The sequence below is a fragment of the Spermophilus citellus genome, assembly GCF_964194105.1.
Source record: "Spermophilus citellus genome assembly, chromosome: 6".
In the NCBI taxonomy this organism is placed as follows: Eukaryota; Metazoa; Chordata; class Mammalia; order Rodentia; family Sciuridae; genus Spermophilus; species Spermophilus citellus.
In genome coordinates, this window is record NC_138187.1 from 89,249,602 (window position 1) to 89,267,145 (window position 17,544).

At 40.6% G+C, this 17,544-nt stretch overlaps 1 protein-coding gene across 1 annotated transcript in view; it reads left to right on the plus strand.

The window, feature by feature from the left end:
• Positions 1-17,544, plus strand: part of PRKCQ (protein kinase C theta) — a 74,036-nt gene that overhangs the window by 7,015 nt on the left and 49,477 nt on the right. Inside the window, exons 4-11 of the mRNA XM_081298415.1 lie at positions 488-548; positions 5,554-5,716; positions 6,801-6,832; positions 6,929-7,014; positions 10,228-10,357; positions 14,536-14,645; positions 15,571-15,688; positions 16,906-17,066. Of these exons, the coding sequence (XP_081154541.1) occupies positions 488-548; positions 5,554-5,716; positions 6,801-6,832; positions 6,929-7,014; positions 10,228-10,357; positions 14,536-14,645; positions 15,571-15,688; positions 16,906-17,066 (861 nt within the window). The remainder of the gene's footprint in view (positions 1-487; positions 549-5,553; positions 5,717-6,800; positions 6,833-6,928; positions 7,015-10,227; positions 10,358-14,535; positions 14,646-15,570; positions 15,689-16,905; positions 17,067-17,544) is intronic.

Consider the following 17,544-nt stretch of genomic DNA (forward strand, 5'->3'; position numbering starts at 1 on the left):
AGCTGCTGCCACTGAGTACACTGGTTAACCTAGATGTGCATCCCAGGTAAAGGGAAGAGGGTCTACAGGATTTAACTTTCCCCCAAAAGACCTATTTCCCTCCAAGAGAGCTAGAACTGGAATGTGAGGTGCTTTTGTCATGATTAAGACCCACATGTGCCCTCTTGCAGTTCTTTCAATGAACAACATCACAAGGCAAGAAAACCAAATAGAATCTGTTTTAGAATTTTGTTTCTTTTTTATGTAAATTTCTATCTCTAATGAGCAATGATATCTAGTAAGTAATGCATCTCCAAGGGGAGGTGTTAGGATAAAGGCAAGAGCTGTCCCCTCTTCTGATGATAACAAGAAGGAGTAATGTGAGAAAAACCATGTTTGTTTCTACACTGGGAATCTCCTGCCATCACCCAGCTAGCCAGTTATGATGTCATTGAGCTCAGGGCTGGCTTCACATTCTGACTGATGTTTCTCTCCTTCTCTCAACCAGTTAGAGCTGAAACCTCAAGGACGAATGCTAATGAATGCAAGATACTTTCTGGAAATGAGTGGCAAGTGACATTTCTTCTTCCTGTGTGGGGGTGAGGAGGGCATGGCCTTCTTCAAGTACAACTTATTTTACTTTTGCAATGATCATAGAAAAGAATGAGGAGGAAAAGGAAACCTAAGGAATTTTATTAAAATTTCCAGTGGTGCTCTGGCATGAACTGAAAACAACTATCCAGACCAGATAAACATAGAATAAATACAAAAATAAGTATCATTTGAATATAAAACATTTACAGCATTTTTATATTATATGAATTCATATGCCTAGTGCTTTTATAATCTGTCTTTATTTAAGTTTAGAGATTTAATGTAAGTATAAATGGCTGTCTTTATGTGTTGCTATGGGTGGATATAATGTTTGTATATGATAGTGTTCTACAAAAAGGTATCACAGTAGAATACAACGTAAGAAACCAATAATATTTTCCATAAAACTAGTGGTAAAATGCTAATGCTTAAAGTTAGTCACCTCACATTCTTTTAGGAACAAGGAAGGGTAAAAAGGGAAAATAATGCATTGCAAAAAAGTTTCTGTTTCATGTCACACACAGTCTTTGATCACAGAGGTTAAATATACAAGCACAGTCTGCTAGGTACCAGTAACAGCCTGTCTGTGCTACTTAAATGAATCAAATGCTATTCTTCATGAAATCCCAAACCTTGGAATGAACTGGGAACTTATTGATGATAAGACTAGTTAATGAAATATACAAAATCAGTTTAACTACAGATTAAGTATTCCTTATCCAAAATGATTGAGACCAGAAGTGTTTCAAGTTTGGGATTATTATGGATTTTAAGATATTTGCATATCTGAAATGAGATATCTCAAGGATGGAAACACAAGTCTAAACAGGAAATTATTTTATGCCTCATATACAATTTACACACATAGCCTGAAGGTTATTTTATATAATCTTTTTAATAATATTGTGCATGATACAGTTTCATAGAGTGGAATTTTCCACATGGTCCATCTTATCAATGATCAAAAAGTTTCAGGTTTTGAAATGTTTTGGATTTTATATTTTTGAATTAGAAATTCTCATTCTGTACCAATAAAAAATAAGTTTTAGTTCAAAGAATTTTAGTGCCTTTGCCTAATACATATAGTTCTTTATATGTCCAGACTCAACAGAATACATTGGAAAGAATAATACTACAAGACACAATCAGGGTAAATTTGGATACCCACTGGGTATTTGATGATATCAAGGCATGATTATTATTTTTTAGGTGTGATATGATATTATGGTTATTATGTTTTTTAATCTTACTCTTTTATAGTTATATGCTGAAATGCTATAGATTTACTTCAAAATAAGCCATTGCACAGGTAGGGAGATGGACAGGGATCTGTTGAAAGAGAGTGGCCCCGAACTGATCACTGTTGAAGCTGGAGAATTGAAAACCACCTATAGAAATTGTTGTGCATAATATGAAATTCTCTACAATAAGGTTTCTTTTAAAAATAAATTTAAAAACTACTGAGGAGGAAAAACTTTTCTCCCTACCACCCACCCTAGCCCCTCAGACTCTGAAGATATAGAGTGAATGTAATGACACTGTTTTTGAATTGGCTAAATGAGATAAAGTGAGCGTGGTGTACCTGAATGACTCTTTGCATAATAAGTGAAAGTACAGAAATAAATACCAATAACATTTAATTCCTTGAATAAAAGAAAGTCTACACTTCCCCCTTAGTTCAAAACAGAGTCCAGTGTAAAGTGGAAAAAAGTCCTCCATTGGACTGAAAGTAATTTTGGTAAATAATTTACAGATTCCTGCTTGGAGATGCAATTGCATGAACATTCCTCCTGTTATTACAGAACTTCAGTGTTTTATTAGAATGAAAGAAGCAAATTCAGGTGGGGCAAAAACAACAATATTTTATGAATAATAATCACACAAACCCAGAAACATGTTTTTAAGAATAAGATTTGATAATATTTAATTTTTTTTGTATCTAGGCTCAAATTGAGACACTATCTCCAAATTTTTTGTTTACCAGAAAAGTCTAATTTTTAACAACCAATATTATAGAATTACTAATTAGATAATCCCTTATTGATAACAAGATAAAACATATACGATGTCATTCTCTTTTAAGAATGCTTGTTTTTATATCTAAGAAATAGTTTTCTGGATTGGGATGTAGCTCGGTGGGGTGGGTTTGCTTAGCATGAGCAAGCCCTAGGTTCAATCCCTAGTACCAAAATAAGATACAATAAGTATAAAGAAAGAGTTTTCTAAAGAATTCAGATCTTACACTCAGGGAATGTAAACCCAGATTAGAAAAGTGGTGCAGATTAAACCATTATATTAATTATATTCCAAATTTATTTAAGTACAGATTAACCAAGAGATCAGTATGGGTTGCCTTTATTCCAGAAAGTTCTGAAGAATTAGGAAGAAGCAGAATTAAGATTTTTCAGAGAAGGAAGAAATCCTTCTATGAGGGAAAAAAAGTGAAGATTTGAGCAAAACATGACATGGATAGGGAGGTTCAAAGAAGCCAGCCATGGTAGACCAGTTGGCCCTTCCAAAATCAGCAGGAAGTCTTAGCCCTGAGGTTGGTGGGCTTGAGAGAGCAGTGCATAGATTGAGCCATGCTCAATGGGGAGAGTATACTTTCTATTTTTTAAACATTTGGGGCCTATAAAATTTTCTTCATGCTCTGGAAAAGTGGTAAGCATCCAGTCAAGGGTTTGGCTATAGATAGAAAATAAAAGAGTTGAAAAGAATAAAAGATAGCAGCAAGATTTCATGAAAGGGAACACCTATTGTAGGCGCAGAATTGTATTGCTTGATAATTATTTTAAAATGAAAGGTGAATGAAGAGAAAATGTTGAAGATATTTCTTAAAGTAGCTAGACTGGGAAAATAATGATAGGACTGGTGAAGACTGGGGTACAGGAGGAAAAGGCAAACAAGTTGGGGGTAAAGAACTTAGATATTTAAGATAATGCTTCAGGCTCTCCACACCAACCATTCCAGTCATGCTTTTTAAAAATCTCTCTTTTTTAAAATTTCTAAACTAGAATCACTTTTTCTCTACTTTAACTCAATGACCCTTAGTTTAATCTCTCATTCACCAAGCCTAACTTATTCTCATCCTAGTTTCAAATAAAATAACCCACATTACCTAGCCTTAAAGTATTAGGCAAAATATTATGACCCATCTGCAGAGCTGTTTAGAGGATAATCTGGAATTCTCTGGGTCTAGGAAATGAGGGTTGCCATAAAACAGACCTGTAAACCATTGTAGGGAAGATGTGAGTCCTAAAATGTGTTTTGAGACTTGGCTGGATTCCTGGGGAAAGGCCTCCACCTACACAGCCCTCCTTTGTCTACCAAGAGTTTTTTGGCCCAAACACTGTTAGAATGGGACTTTGGCAGGGACATTCAAGTGTATTGTCAGATCTCTGTCACTGCTGAGCCAGAATGGAAGTACTTTAGTTTCCATATTGTTAACTCTGTATACTTTTGAAATATAATGAACCCCTTATTCTCACTAATTTTCAATTTGTGTATATATACAAATAGAATAAATAAAGTAAGTTATCCCAAATCCTCAAGCTATTATAAAATTATGATTCTAGGCATTATAATCATTCATTTTGTGATGCTTATTTTAGTGATGGTGTGTTTTTGCTCTTTCTTTACTGCTCACCCTGTCATTCTCCCTCACCTGCTGGAGTGTTCCCTGTGTTCTTTAACAACCACTGCCATTTGGTGTTCTTTGGTCTCCTGAGCTTTCAGCAGGGACATACTGGGTATTCTCAGAATTCGACCATCGTAGAGCACTTCAGCCTTTGGGAAGGTGTCACCTGGCAAGGGACACTGTAGACAGTGACTACACAAAGCAACTTCACCAATATCCATGAGCTCAGGATGAACTGAATATACAAGAATTTGATGATTTGCTGTAGATAACTAGCTAATACACAGGATTACCAAAACATTTTTTAAAATGACATTAATTAATTTTCTGGCCTTTGCCACACTGACCACTGTAGACATAACTAGCTTATCAGATCATAGTGGCCATCAGGAACTAGAACATAAACACCCTCCAAAAGTTATTTTGTCCTCACACAAAAGGCTGAACAGCTTCCTTTGGTCTATTGTAACCTTGGTATTTGTCAGATATTTGTCAATCTCTGTGACCAGAATATCTGGCAAGAACAACTTAGGGAAAGAAAAGTGTATTTGGGCTCACAATTTCAGGGGCTCAGTCCATGGCTGAACAGCTCCCTAGCTTTGGGCCCAAAGGAAGGTAAAACATCATGGCGGAAGGGTGTGGTAAAGGAAAGCTGTTCAACTAATGGCAGCCAGTAAGTGAGGACAGGAGGGAGATAGAGAAAGAGAGAATGAAGAGCCAAAGACATACCTCAGGCATACCTGAGGCATACCTCAGTGACATACCTCCTCCAGCATCTCCCTGCCTGCCTAGTCCAATCAAATTATTATTCTATCAAATGGATTAATCCACTGATTAGGTTCCAGCTTTTATAATCTAATTATTTCACCTCTGAACATTCCCTCACAAACACATGAGCTTTTTAGGGGACAATTAATATCCAAAGCAAAACACCTTGTCTATAAATAGGTGTGAAGAATCCTGGCCCCTCAGAAATGCTGCTCCCGAGTTCTGTCAGTAACCCCATAGTTCTTCAGAATTATAGACAGACTTGAAAGTTCCAGTTTCTTGTTTTAAAAAAATGAAAGAGGATAGCTCAACACAGTCAAAGAGCAGTGAAGGACAGAGCCAGCATTCCAACTTCACTGTGATTCTCCAGTAACTCACAGGGTGATGTTTCTATAGTATAGAAAGCAGGAAGAAAGCCTAGTATTTAACCTGCCTTAATAAGTACCTGGGGTTTTATTAGTACAGGTGTCCATGTTTGTCCACTTCTGTTCCTCACCCAGTTCCCGCCCTCCCCACCTACCTATGCCCTGCATAGAGCAAAAAATTTCACTTTGTCCCCTCTTCTCTCTCTACAGACACAAAAGACATGAGTGAATTTGAGGCCGAAGGCTTCTTTGCTCTGCATCACCGCCGAGGAGCCATCAAACAGGCCAAAGTCCACCATGTCAAGTGCCACGAATTCATTGCCACCTTTTTCCCACAACCCACGTTTTGCTCTGTCTGCCACGAATTTGTCTGGTAGCGTAACCCCACATTTAATTCCAAGCTTTACATTCTGTTGCATCCTCTGAATCCACAAGGCTTGTTGTGTCTGCTTTGCTGTAGGGGCATGAGTGGGAGCAAGTCCTGAATGAGAGCCGCTGGGAATCCTGCCAAGCAAGGGCCACTCAGGCAAAAGTCCCTAATTTCTGACTGAATGGGAGGCTTCTGGGGGAAAGACAGAAGGAACAGAAGAGGGTGGTATCTTTGTTGTGAGCAGTTTTCCAGCTTGACAAACCTCTGCTACTTCAACAGCCCAGCGCCACGGGTGCTATCTGCAACAGGCAGCTCTTTCCCATGGCAACAAATGCCTTGACTGCTTATGTGGCTCCTGGGTGTCTTAACAGCCTCAGAGAGCAGTTTAAGCCCCAGTAACCACATGGGAAAGGCTACGGTAGAGTGGAGACTTGACTCCTATTTGTGTTCTCAGCATCTGTGCCTATTAAAGGATGCTCTTCCCTTCGGGCTACTGCAGAATCTGTTAATGCACAAGTCCTGCTTAACCAGGGCACCCAAAGGTCAAACAGATTGGGGCGGATTTTCATTAGCCTGTTTTCCTCTAATCACTTGAACTTCCTTCCTTTCTGATAATGAGTGCTACTCAGGAACCAGCCTAAATGTCAAGTTTTGTTAGTTGCCTATATTCTCACTCAGAAAGAGGAAATAAAATGCGTTACAGCTGTCTTTGTTCATCTACATACAAACAAAATCAACAGATGAGTGAAGCAATAAGTAAGGTGAGATAATGATTTTAAGTATAAGACATAGAAATTGGCTACTAGGATCCTGTGATGCATTTTGATCAAGCATGGTAATCTCCTCATTTGCTTGTAAGATACAAAAATGAAGGAAATTACCAGTTCCTTTTTCATTGAATTATCAAATTTTTAACCAAGCAGCTTAAAATAAAAAATCACTCTTGGCAAATGGTTCACCAGGGCTACAGATCAGAGAAATGCTGTATGACCTTGGGAAACCATGTACTCTCATTGGCCTCTGAAATGTTTCTGATGCTGATATTGATGAGAACATCCAAATAAGTCAGTCGTGTGCTTTATTACAGGGGTCTGAACAAACAGGGCTACCAGTGTCGACGTAAGTAAGAAGGATTTCTGTTGTACTGACGATGTTCATTTTATTGAATTGCTCTTTGACATTTGAAAATCTTATGCTGTGATTATTTATTTTCAGAATGTAATGCAGCAATTCACAAGAAGTGTATCGATAAAGTCATAGCTAAGTGCACAGGATCAGCCATCAATAGCCGAGAAACCATGGTATGTACGTCTGACGCGTCATGATTTTATCCTGACATTAAATTTTACAGCCTGCTAATTCTTTTTGATAATTCCTAAACTTGAATCCTTAAGCCTAGAAATAAACATCAATCTCTCTAAAACATTTTCCTCTTCAACAATGAGATTTTTACCAAGTTACCAAAACTAGGTAAGAACAGGAAAAACATAATAAGAATTTTAATTTCCAGAAAAAAAATTAATAATATGTGCCCCAAAGCATAGTTTTAATTATACAAAACCAACCCTGTGGCATCTAGAACTAGAAGTGACAGTTAATAATTCAATAAAGACAAATGATTATAAAATATAGACATATGGTTAGGAAGAGATAGTAAGAGAAGGACAGTTATGATGAGAAATAAATATTTCTTTCAGAATAAACTTTGAGGTATGGTCTTAAGACAAGTTAGATATTTATATCATGGAGAAGGAAACCTGAGTTAGAAAGTCAAACAGCCTATTTTTATGAAATATGTTGACTTCCTTCATCTACTCTTTTCTTCCTCATTCAGTGCTTATTGAGTATCTCTATGTGGAAGATATTACGCTATGTATGACGTACAGCATAGCCATGGTGCAGGGACTTCCTGCAAAATTGGAGAAACAAATAATAAATGAGCTATCCTAGTTTTCATTTATGTTAAGTGCCATGGAGATAGCAAACAAGATACATGGATGGAGAGCAACTAGGTGGTCTGCTTGGACTGAGTGGTCAGTAAACTCCCCCAGAGAGGAAATATCTAAACTGAGAGCTGATAGGAGCCCATTGTGTGAACAGCAGGAGGAAGGTTCCAGACAGGCTGGTTGATTCTGCAGAGGAAGAGTCTAGCATATCCTAGAAACTAAAATGAAATCAGTCAGTATGGCTAGAGCTGCAAGGTCCAGAGAGAATGGAAAACAAAGTTGGGGGACTTAGCAGGATCTAGCATGCGGGGCTTCTTTGGACCCTGGACAAGTGATAGACTGTCATGTGATGTGTCCTAGGAGTCTATGTTGTGATGCACAGGGAAGATATGTGTTGGGATATGAAGGTCAGACCGGAGGAGATTGGATGAATCACACTGTGTGGAGGTGGGAGGTTGCACCATCATGGTGACCACAAAGATAGAGGAAAGTGAGAAGAGTATTAGGTAATATGGAGATAATAGAAATACTGGATTTGCCCAAAGAGTGGGTGAAGGATACAAGCATGATGCCCAAGGTCTGGCTTCTGCCTGAGGTGGAGCAACAGAACCACGGCCGTGTGGATAAGAACCAAAGGAGCAATCTGAAAAGAGAAATGAATATTTCCATTTTGGACACAGTGCATCTGAGGTTCCAATGGACTCCAGGTGGAAATATCAGATGGACTTTTTTTTATTAGCTTGGGATTCACATGAGTCCAACTCCCTAAGTTTGTGAGTGACTATTACTATTATTAAGCTGCCTAAGAGATCACCTAGAGAGGGAATAAAGAGAAGAGGGCTCTGCAAAGGAATTTAGATAGATAGATAAAGAGAGAGAGAGAGAGAGAGAGAGAGAGAGAGAGAGAGAGAGAGAGAGAGAGAGAGAGAAAACACCCAGGTTCAGAGAGAACTTCTCTTACCTTCCGAATGTGTGAAATTACAGAGCCCAAAAGAAAATGGGGCAGCTGTGTTCTATGCAGTTAAGATGTTGACAAAAATAAGAGTCATGTGGTGATCCACATCTGGTCATGTGGATCAGAGAAATGTCCGAGGTGTGTGGAGGTGTTCACCCAACTGGCTGTGTTGGGGTGACTGGAAGATGATGATGTGGAAACAACCATGCTATAATATTATCATTATCAAGATTGCTAACCATCCAGTAGATGAGAGGAAGTGAGACAATCAGGCATGGGAGATAGATACTCCCATGGCTAGGGAGAGATGGATGAAGCTGGAGAGAGAGAGACAAGCAAAAACATAGTCAAGTCTACTTAAGAGAAGAAAAGGGGTCCCAGCCCATGTGGAGATGGGTCCTTGATGGACAGAGGGAAATGTCACCAATTTGAACAGAAAGGGAGTCAGACAAGGTTTATGCCAATGAGGGTAGATTTTCAGAGCAGTTGGTGGATAGACAGAGAGTTCCCCATAAGTCCCTTGTGTCCTCAGTGGAGTCTTAGGGTGGAGGGAGGAAGAGGAGACTGCAACAGGTGGATTTGAAGAATCTTTATTATTATTATTATTATTAGTTGTTCAAAACATTACATAGCTCTTGACATATCATATTTCATACTAATCATCCTAGAGATGAGAAAGCAAGACAATTAAACCAAAGCAGGATTGGAGAGCAGAGCTCAGAGTCCACGAGTTTGACAAGGTCAACCTTCCCTGACGTCTCATTTTCTTCAGCAGAGGGGCAAGCACAGAGAAGGCAAAGTGAATTTTTCCAGAAAGAATTTCCTGTAAAATTTAGAGCTAGAAGGGAATGATCCCATATGAGCAAATAATTCTGCTAAGGCTCAAAAGATTCACTGGTCCGTGTTCATCTGTAAGTGGCAGAGCAGGGACTAAAATTCACATCTCAATCTTCCAGGATGTGTTTTTTGTGTGATCCAATCAGTTTGCTATCTGCCCCGCCCCCATGCCTATTCCCTTTACTTCATGCCTTTGGCTTCTCTAGAAAGTCTCAAATCATGAGCATCACTGTTAACCCCAATGGCTCACGAATCCCTGGGGCAATATAAACTATTCATCGTATGAAGAACAGGTGTGAAAATGCTGTGCCCAGCAGGCCCTCACGCTGTCAGCCCCTGCTTCCGCCAAAGGAGCAGCATTTTGTAACATCCCCCTCAAGTGAAGCACTAGTTCTGGACTGAAAAATCAAAGTCAATATTTATATTAAAATAGGAAGGGCAGGTTCCTTTGTTTAAATGGAAGCAGCATTTCCTTACTTCCATTTAGATAAATAACCTCCCTCCCCTCTTACTGAAATGATCCTGTCTTTGCTGATGCTTCAGATGTCATCTGTGGGTCCCCACAAGAGCAGATGCAAGCTTGCCCCTGGCCTGAAAAAGCCACCGCTCTCTGCCTTCTTCCAATAGGACTGGAAGGTCTGACATGGTGGTTAAAAGGCACATGGGGCCTGTGGTATCTTTACAGTCACTGTTAGTTATGCTAAAGTATCTGTAAGGGCATCGAAAGTTAGGACCCAGGGACATGTATGTGGTCTCACCTTCTGCCTTTCTTTCAGTTTCACAAGGAGAGATTCAAGATTGACATGCCACACAGATTTAAAGTCTACAACTACAAGAGCCCAACCTTCTGTGAGCACTGTGGGACTCTACTGTGGGGGCTGGCAAGGCAAGGCCTCAAGTGTGACGGTGAGTCCCAGCAGGAGGAAACTGAGGCAGATGACTGACTTCCGCACGGGCCTGCCAGGGCTGTGATCTGAACACATATTCCTGGGACAACAGGTCCCTGCTGCTCTTTTCATTCTACCTTGCCACACTCTCATTTTTATATTCCAAGAAACACACACAACAGCTCAGGTTCAAGGTGAAGGCTCCTGGCCCCATGGATTTATGTTATACCATAGCCCTGGGAAAAAAAATGAAGATGGCATTTCTCCTCTGACTGATCCTTCTAACCAAAAACTCCACTTCACCCCAACTGATCCCCTGCTATCTCCTTGTGGGTTCTGGACTGAGCCAGGCCAATTTCAGCAGGTCTAGTGAGACTCCATCTGTCATGCCACCAAGGCACAAATCCAGGCATCCATTTGGCTAATGCATGGTCCTGCACAGAAGAACTCCTCTTGAGTTACCCCTAAGCCACTGCTGTGAATTCCAAGTGCCCAGCCAGAGGTAGTCACAGGTAGTCAAACCCCTTCATAGCTCCAAAATGCCACTTACATGCTTTTCTCTATACACATATTCAAGAATACATGGGTATGCAAAATATTATATAGTAAATTATGGAAAAGTCCATAGGTGAAAAGCAATGCCCCATTATCCCAACTGTTTAAACAGAAACCTGAATCATCTCATGCTCACTGGCCCATCTCAAGGTCAGGTTTCATCTCGAGGGAGCTTGAGCAACCACTTGCTGAGGCATGGCTGGTCTGGCAGGCTGACCACAGAGTTTAGAACCTCCCCAGAGATTCCTTGGCATTATTTCACACTGGCACCCTCTGCTTGGTTCTGTTCTTTTTCTCTTACATTCTTTTCTTTCCATTCTATTCCTTCCCCACTCTCTCCTCCCACCTTCATTTCAAGTAGCTCCCCTCCCTCATTTCTTATACCCCCTCTCCTCTCCCCTTTCCTCCCCTCCCCTTTTCTTCCCCATTTCTTTTCCATTCTTGCCTTTAGTGCCCCCTAAACTGTTCCTTCCTCCATAGGCCCTTATCTTCATCTCCCTTTACTCTGTTCCCTCTCCAGTTCTTTGTTCCTCCTCCTTTACCTTATCCTACTCTTGCTTCTTTAGAATACGTCTTCTTAAGCAGGACTCCCTTTAGCCTTTATCCTGTCTTCTCCCCCTCCACATTAACTCCCATGAAAATAGTCATCAAAAGGAACTATTTGCGCCCACAGAGATCCAGTTACCACCTGCTAGGTTAGTAACAAAGATTTATGATGTTACAGAGGGAGCAATGGCCTTTCTTCATGGCCGTGCCCATCTGGGACAAGCATGGACCTAGCTACAATTTTAAGGAGACAAGTACCAATCTAAGTTTTACCATTTCACCTTGCATTGCATTGATGAGTAAGAAGATGGTGGCTGGGGCCACCCAAGTCAAACCCTGACACCTCCTAAACAGGTCCAATGCAGACATTCTAACAATACAGAATTTGGAGCACCACCATAAAAGCCATCTTAACCAAATTAAAGATTTTAAAATTTATAAAAGATTTTGCTTCAGATGGATTTCTGTGGCTATATCTATGCATATGCCCTGGGACTAATAATAGTTTGTAGTTTTTTAAAAGTTTTATTTGTTTTATGATACACTATAAGAGGAAGTGTGAGCTACTTAAAACTCAAGGTGAGGAAGGTCACAATGTCACCTACATTTTTAGTGTATATGTCAATGGAATGGCATAAGTAGTAAAGATGAAAGAGACATTGTATTTGTTGAACACCCACTTGATAGCAATCACTGTGCTAAGCTTTTAGCGTGATAATGTTCCAAAAAGCAGATAAGATTAACATTTGCATGATTTTATAGGTCCCATTGCCTAATTCTATTGTAAAAATATCCTACTTAGACACTTTTACAAAACCAAAGAGTATGTGAGACTAGAGTTCTATCAGCTGGAGTTTGTAAATATATATATATATATATATATATATGTAAGATTTTTCAAAAGCAAAATCTGAGTTTTCTAAAATCAATAACATCATGCAATATTTGTCTTTACACACTTAAAAGTGCTCCTGTGCAGGCATGTGCAGGCATGCGCGCACGCACACACACACACACACACACACTCCAAGAAGGATTGCATGGTCAGAAAGTGGAAGTTGGTCCTTTATGGTGCTGCTTTTAGGACTCGTGATTCAGAATACTCGTGAGGTCTCAGAGCCGGACATCTATATAGAACCTTAGGTCTGTGCCTTGTACCTACTAGAAGCCTTTGCAGAGCAGGTGACTTGTGTAGAGTCAGGTCACACAGTGTCCACTCCTGCAGCTGCAACCAACACATGCTATTCTCCCCACCAGAGATCATATATTTCCCACTTCTTTCCTTTTCTTTAGAAAGTCAAAATAATGTCTTATGTGACTTACAAAGATGAAGGAAAACACTGGTCCCTCTTCTCTGAGCTACCTTCTGTAACTATCATAGACTGAAATTTAAGCCATTAACTCGTGTGTGCAAGAAATTCAACGTTGACCTTGAAATCCACTTAAGTGGGACTCTAATAATTATTGGGGTCCTATGTCCTTCCTGTCATGGCCCAAGACTTGGGGATTCATGTATGTAGGAACTTGAAAACCAGGTAATGGCCTCTACCACCCAGCTATTACAGTTATATCCCCATCCAAGCCCACAGTGACTAAGCTTGTGGCTTCATGGAGCATTTGTGATTTTGTCAAAGATTAGGTTGTAATGCTTGGGCCCAGTCCTTCTGGGTGCACTCTCTAGGTGCCACCTCCTTTGGCATTGCGAGCCAGCAAACAGTATGTCTTTGCTCCTGGATCTACAATTACTTCCCCTTCCCATCCCAAGCCCAAGAGAAGTGTGGGGATACTTGCCTCTTATAGTCTCTTTCCCTCCCAGACACTTGCCCAGGCTCCTCCTTCTCAGAGATAACTCGGCCAGTAGCCTTCAGTCCCCACTCACTCAAATCCTAAAACAATGAATGACGTAATATAGCCTGGCTTCCTGCCAGAGGTGGCCCAACAAGAAGAGGGAGGGGGAACCAGAGAAGGAAACCCATTTGAGGAGTAAAAGAAACCCCAAATAATATTTCACTAACTTGCCTGCCATAATTAGAAAGCAAAATGATCGCACTGGAGATGCCTGTGGGTTGATTTCTTCTAACCAGGTCGGGTTAGCTTTGGACATTCTTAAACCTCAGCCTTTCTTCACCTTGGCTCTGGCCATAGGGTGAAATTTTCTGAGCTCTCAGAAGGTCTTTTGATCAAAGTAGAGAAGCTCCTGGACCTTAGAAAAATGACATCCTGAGGACAGGATCATAAGGAGGATACTGTGCAGGGCCTGGCAGAGGTGGACAGGGGACATGAACAGGAGACGGGAAGAGGCACTTTGACTTCATTAAGTCTTTTGGCCAGGCTGTAGGGATGTCAAACAGTGTGGCTTCCTGGAGTCCTGTGTTTCTATAGAAAACTGCCTTCTAGTATCCCCAGGGAATAAGATGACAAGTAAAAGGACCTTAAGACTTAAATGTTCCAGCCTTTTTTGGTTATTCTTTGTTCCAACAAAAGGACTTCACTTTAGTAGCCTCAAATGAATTTTAGAGATAAATAAAATGCTATGTTTTCCTGTGAGTGACCTGAAGTCCATTGGGCCCCTGCTCAACCATGCCCTCAGTTCTGTTTACAGGAGACACAGTCATCCTGGCTGTCCCCCACCAGCCAGGACTCAGAGCTGTGTCCCGGCCCCATCAGCTCCTTGTCACCAAGTTTCATAGTTCATTAAACACACCTCTCCCTGATGGGAGCACATGGTCTTGGGCCGTTTTTCCTCTTCCCACTCCCACCATTCACACACACACACACACACACACACACACACACACACACACACACCTTCTCTCAGTTTCCATTGTACAGGCTGAGACTGCCTAGAGGGCAGAGTCCAGCTAGGAAAAGGGTTGCACCAGCTCAGACTGGACCTGGTGCAGGGCAGACAGTTCTCCTTCAGCATTTCACATGAATGTCAGGGAGAACCAACATCAGTTTGTGCCTGGAGCTGTGGTCCTGACCACTCACCTTCTTCCCTAGTGACAGGCCCTGGTTCTTCCTCAAGAGGGAGTCATTTCCCATCCCCGGGTCAGTTCTTTCCCTCCTGCTCACTGTCCACTTTCTTCCTTTCAGCATGTGGCATGAATGTCCATCATCGATGCCAGACAAAGGTCGCCAACCTCTGTGGTATCAATCAGAAGCTAATGGCTGAAGCTCTGGCAATGATTGAGAGCACCCAACAGGTGGGGAAGGTGTGGAGTTGATAAGCTCCCCCACATCAGCTCCCGTCCTCTGCTTTCTGACCCATAGCCACTCTGCAGGACTTTGCGGAATGTATTTCTTCATTATTATTATTATTTGTTCTTTTTAGATATTCATGATCATAGAATATATTTTGACGTATCTACATACATGGAGTATAATTTCCCGTTCTCATGGTTGTATATGTTGTGGAGTTCCATTGGTCATGTATTCATATATGAACATAAGAAAGTTATGTCCAGTTCATTCTACTGTCTTTTGTGGAATGTATTTCTGAAAATTGCTTTACCCCTAACTTCCTTCTCCATGACCATATCGCCCCCTTTAGAGAGTTCATGCATTTATATTGTGTGGATTTTTATAAGATCTTAATTTTTTTTTCTTGCAAAGAGCAGGGACAGAAACAAATTCATTAAAATTATTGAGCATTGATCACCAGCTTTATACCTACATATTAGGATTATGTAATAGCCTGAAAGAAAATACTTATTTACTAGAATCATCTGTAGAATTCTCTCAGAGCACTGAGTCCAGGACAATTTTTGCCTTGTCACCTACTCCTTGGCTTCACTGAATTTCCTTGTCTTAGAACAAACTCTACAAAGCAAAGCATTGACTCTGTATGCTCTTTTTCCATTGACCTCTTCTTATGTGTCATGGAGTGATGTAGAGAGCATGGGTGATTCCATTTAGATCCCAGAGTGAAGAAGCTATGTACATTCTGCTGGTGTGTTAAATAAGCTCTCACACAATAAGGAATCCTAAAAGACCATTGAAGGGAGGAAGAGTTTTGGCTGTTCTGTGTATTAAGAAATCTCACGTGACTTTGGTCTTCATAGACAGCCGAGTGAGCCGTCCCATCAATTGTGGGTGAGTGGGTGGCCTGACTCTCTGTTTGTAATCTAGGCTCGCTGCTTAAGAGATTCAGAACACATCTTCAGAGACGGTCCAGTTGAAATTGGTCTCCCATCTTCCATCAAAAATGAAGCAAGGCCACCATATTTACCAACACCTGGAAAAAGAGGTAGTTTTTCTGGTGATCTCCTATCCCATATTGATACCTTATCTTCATCAACTTTAACCTGCACTCCCTGGATTGAAGTTCTCAGTTTACCAGATCTGATAGGGGATCCTTTTCTTTGTAAAGATTACAGACCTATCCACCAACGTTCCTGCTTCTTAGAAATGAAACCAAAATTCACCTTGCCAGCACACCTTTGTGAGGAGGTGAGAGTTAGGGGGGAAAAATGGGATAGATGTGGAAGAAACAACTATAAATATTTCCTTAGGACTCTAGAATGTTCCTTTCAGTCAGTGTTAAGTGTTTGTACAGAAATAAAATGTACAGTGAAGCATGATGGTGAAAATATCACAGATGTTTTTATTTTATGTCCAGAAGATTTTTCTGTGATATGTAAAGGTAGAAAAGAAAAGAAGACCAGGCCCAAAGTCCTTGACATTTATGTTATTTTGAAAGTTTATGAAGCCTGCATTCAAAGGTAGCTCTGAGAAGACACAACCACATGACCTAAATAGTTTCAGCAAACATTATAAAAGATTTTCCTTGGACTTGAGGGATAATATGAAAGAATACTTTAAAGTAATGTTATGGGGGAAGGTTTCCAAAGGAGTTCTTCTACATTTCTTCTGTTATGGAGTAGGGACTAAATAGATATTAAAAAATTAAAGAAAAGTTTGAATTTGATTTAGGAAGGATCTACAAGCAGTCAACTAGACCATATCCCAGGGATGATCAATGTAAGCACCATCTTGACTTGAAGACTGCAAGAAATGGTACAGATCAGGTCTTCACTCATCTGCTAAATTCCATTCTCTCTTCCCTCGCTTTAATATATAGAACTTGATGCCACTATGCCTGTGTGCCACAGAAACAATTGAGAATCATTGTTCCTCAAATTCCATTAAAATCCCTATTTGTCCATGATTTGACACTATTAACAGCTTGCTAATTTTGCATATGTGATATTCTGTTGGAATATTTAAGTCAAACCATTTTCTGGTCCATCGTCTAGGTAAAGAGACATTCCAAGTCCCAATTGCCAGCCTCACTGTCACACAGAGAGTTACTAAAACTGCCTGAATTATAGAAGCCCCCCTTTTGCTCCCCACCCAGTTATTGTGGATGGAGCCTCAGAATGGGAAGTGGAAGAGAAAGCAGGTACCCTAAGTAACTGCAGTGACACTCCATGTTCACCCTATCCACTGGCTTGCCGTTTTCAGAGCCTCAGGGAATCTCCTGGGAGTCTCCATTGGATGGGACGGAGAAAATATGCCATCATCCGGAACCTGAACTGAACACAGAAAGACCATCTCTGCATATAAAACTAAAAATTGAGGATTTTATCTTGCACAAAATGTTGGGGAAAGGAAGTTTTGGCAAGGTATGCTACCCTACTGTGGAATTCTATACAGCAGATTCCAGGGACCAAGGGACAGTGCTCCTGGTGGGTGGAACTGAATTCTTAGGACCCAGCAGTGTGTGGATGTGTGGAGAGAACGTTCCAGTATGTTGTGAGAGGAGATCTGTGAGTCAATGGGGTCCTGGGAGCACTAGGGCAATGACAACTGCTTCCCAGGGGTCTTTGTCCCAAAGACCACTTTGCTTTGAGGTTGCACACCCCAGATGCTTGTGAGTTTGAGGTCTCTGAGCACCAAAGAAATACAAAGGCTCTTTGACTATTTCCTGTGTCACGTGGCTTTTTTTAATTTGTTTTGTTTTGTTCTCTAATGCTTCTAACTCCAGCCTGGAGTGTTGCTTTGCTCAGTATATGATTTTTTTTCTCTCTCCCAAATGTCTTCAGGCTTGTATTATTTTGCTCAAGTTGATGTAATAAAATAGCACAGACCAGGCAACTTAAA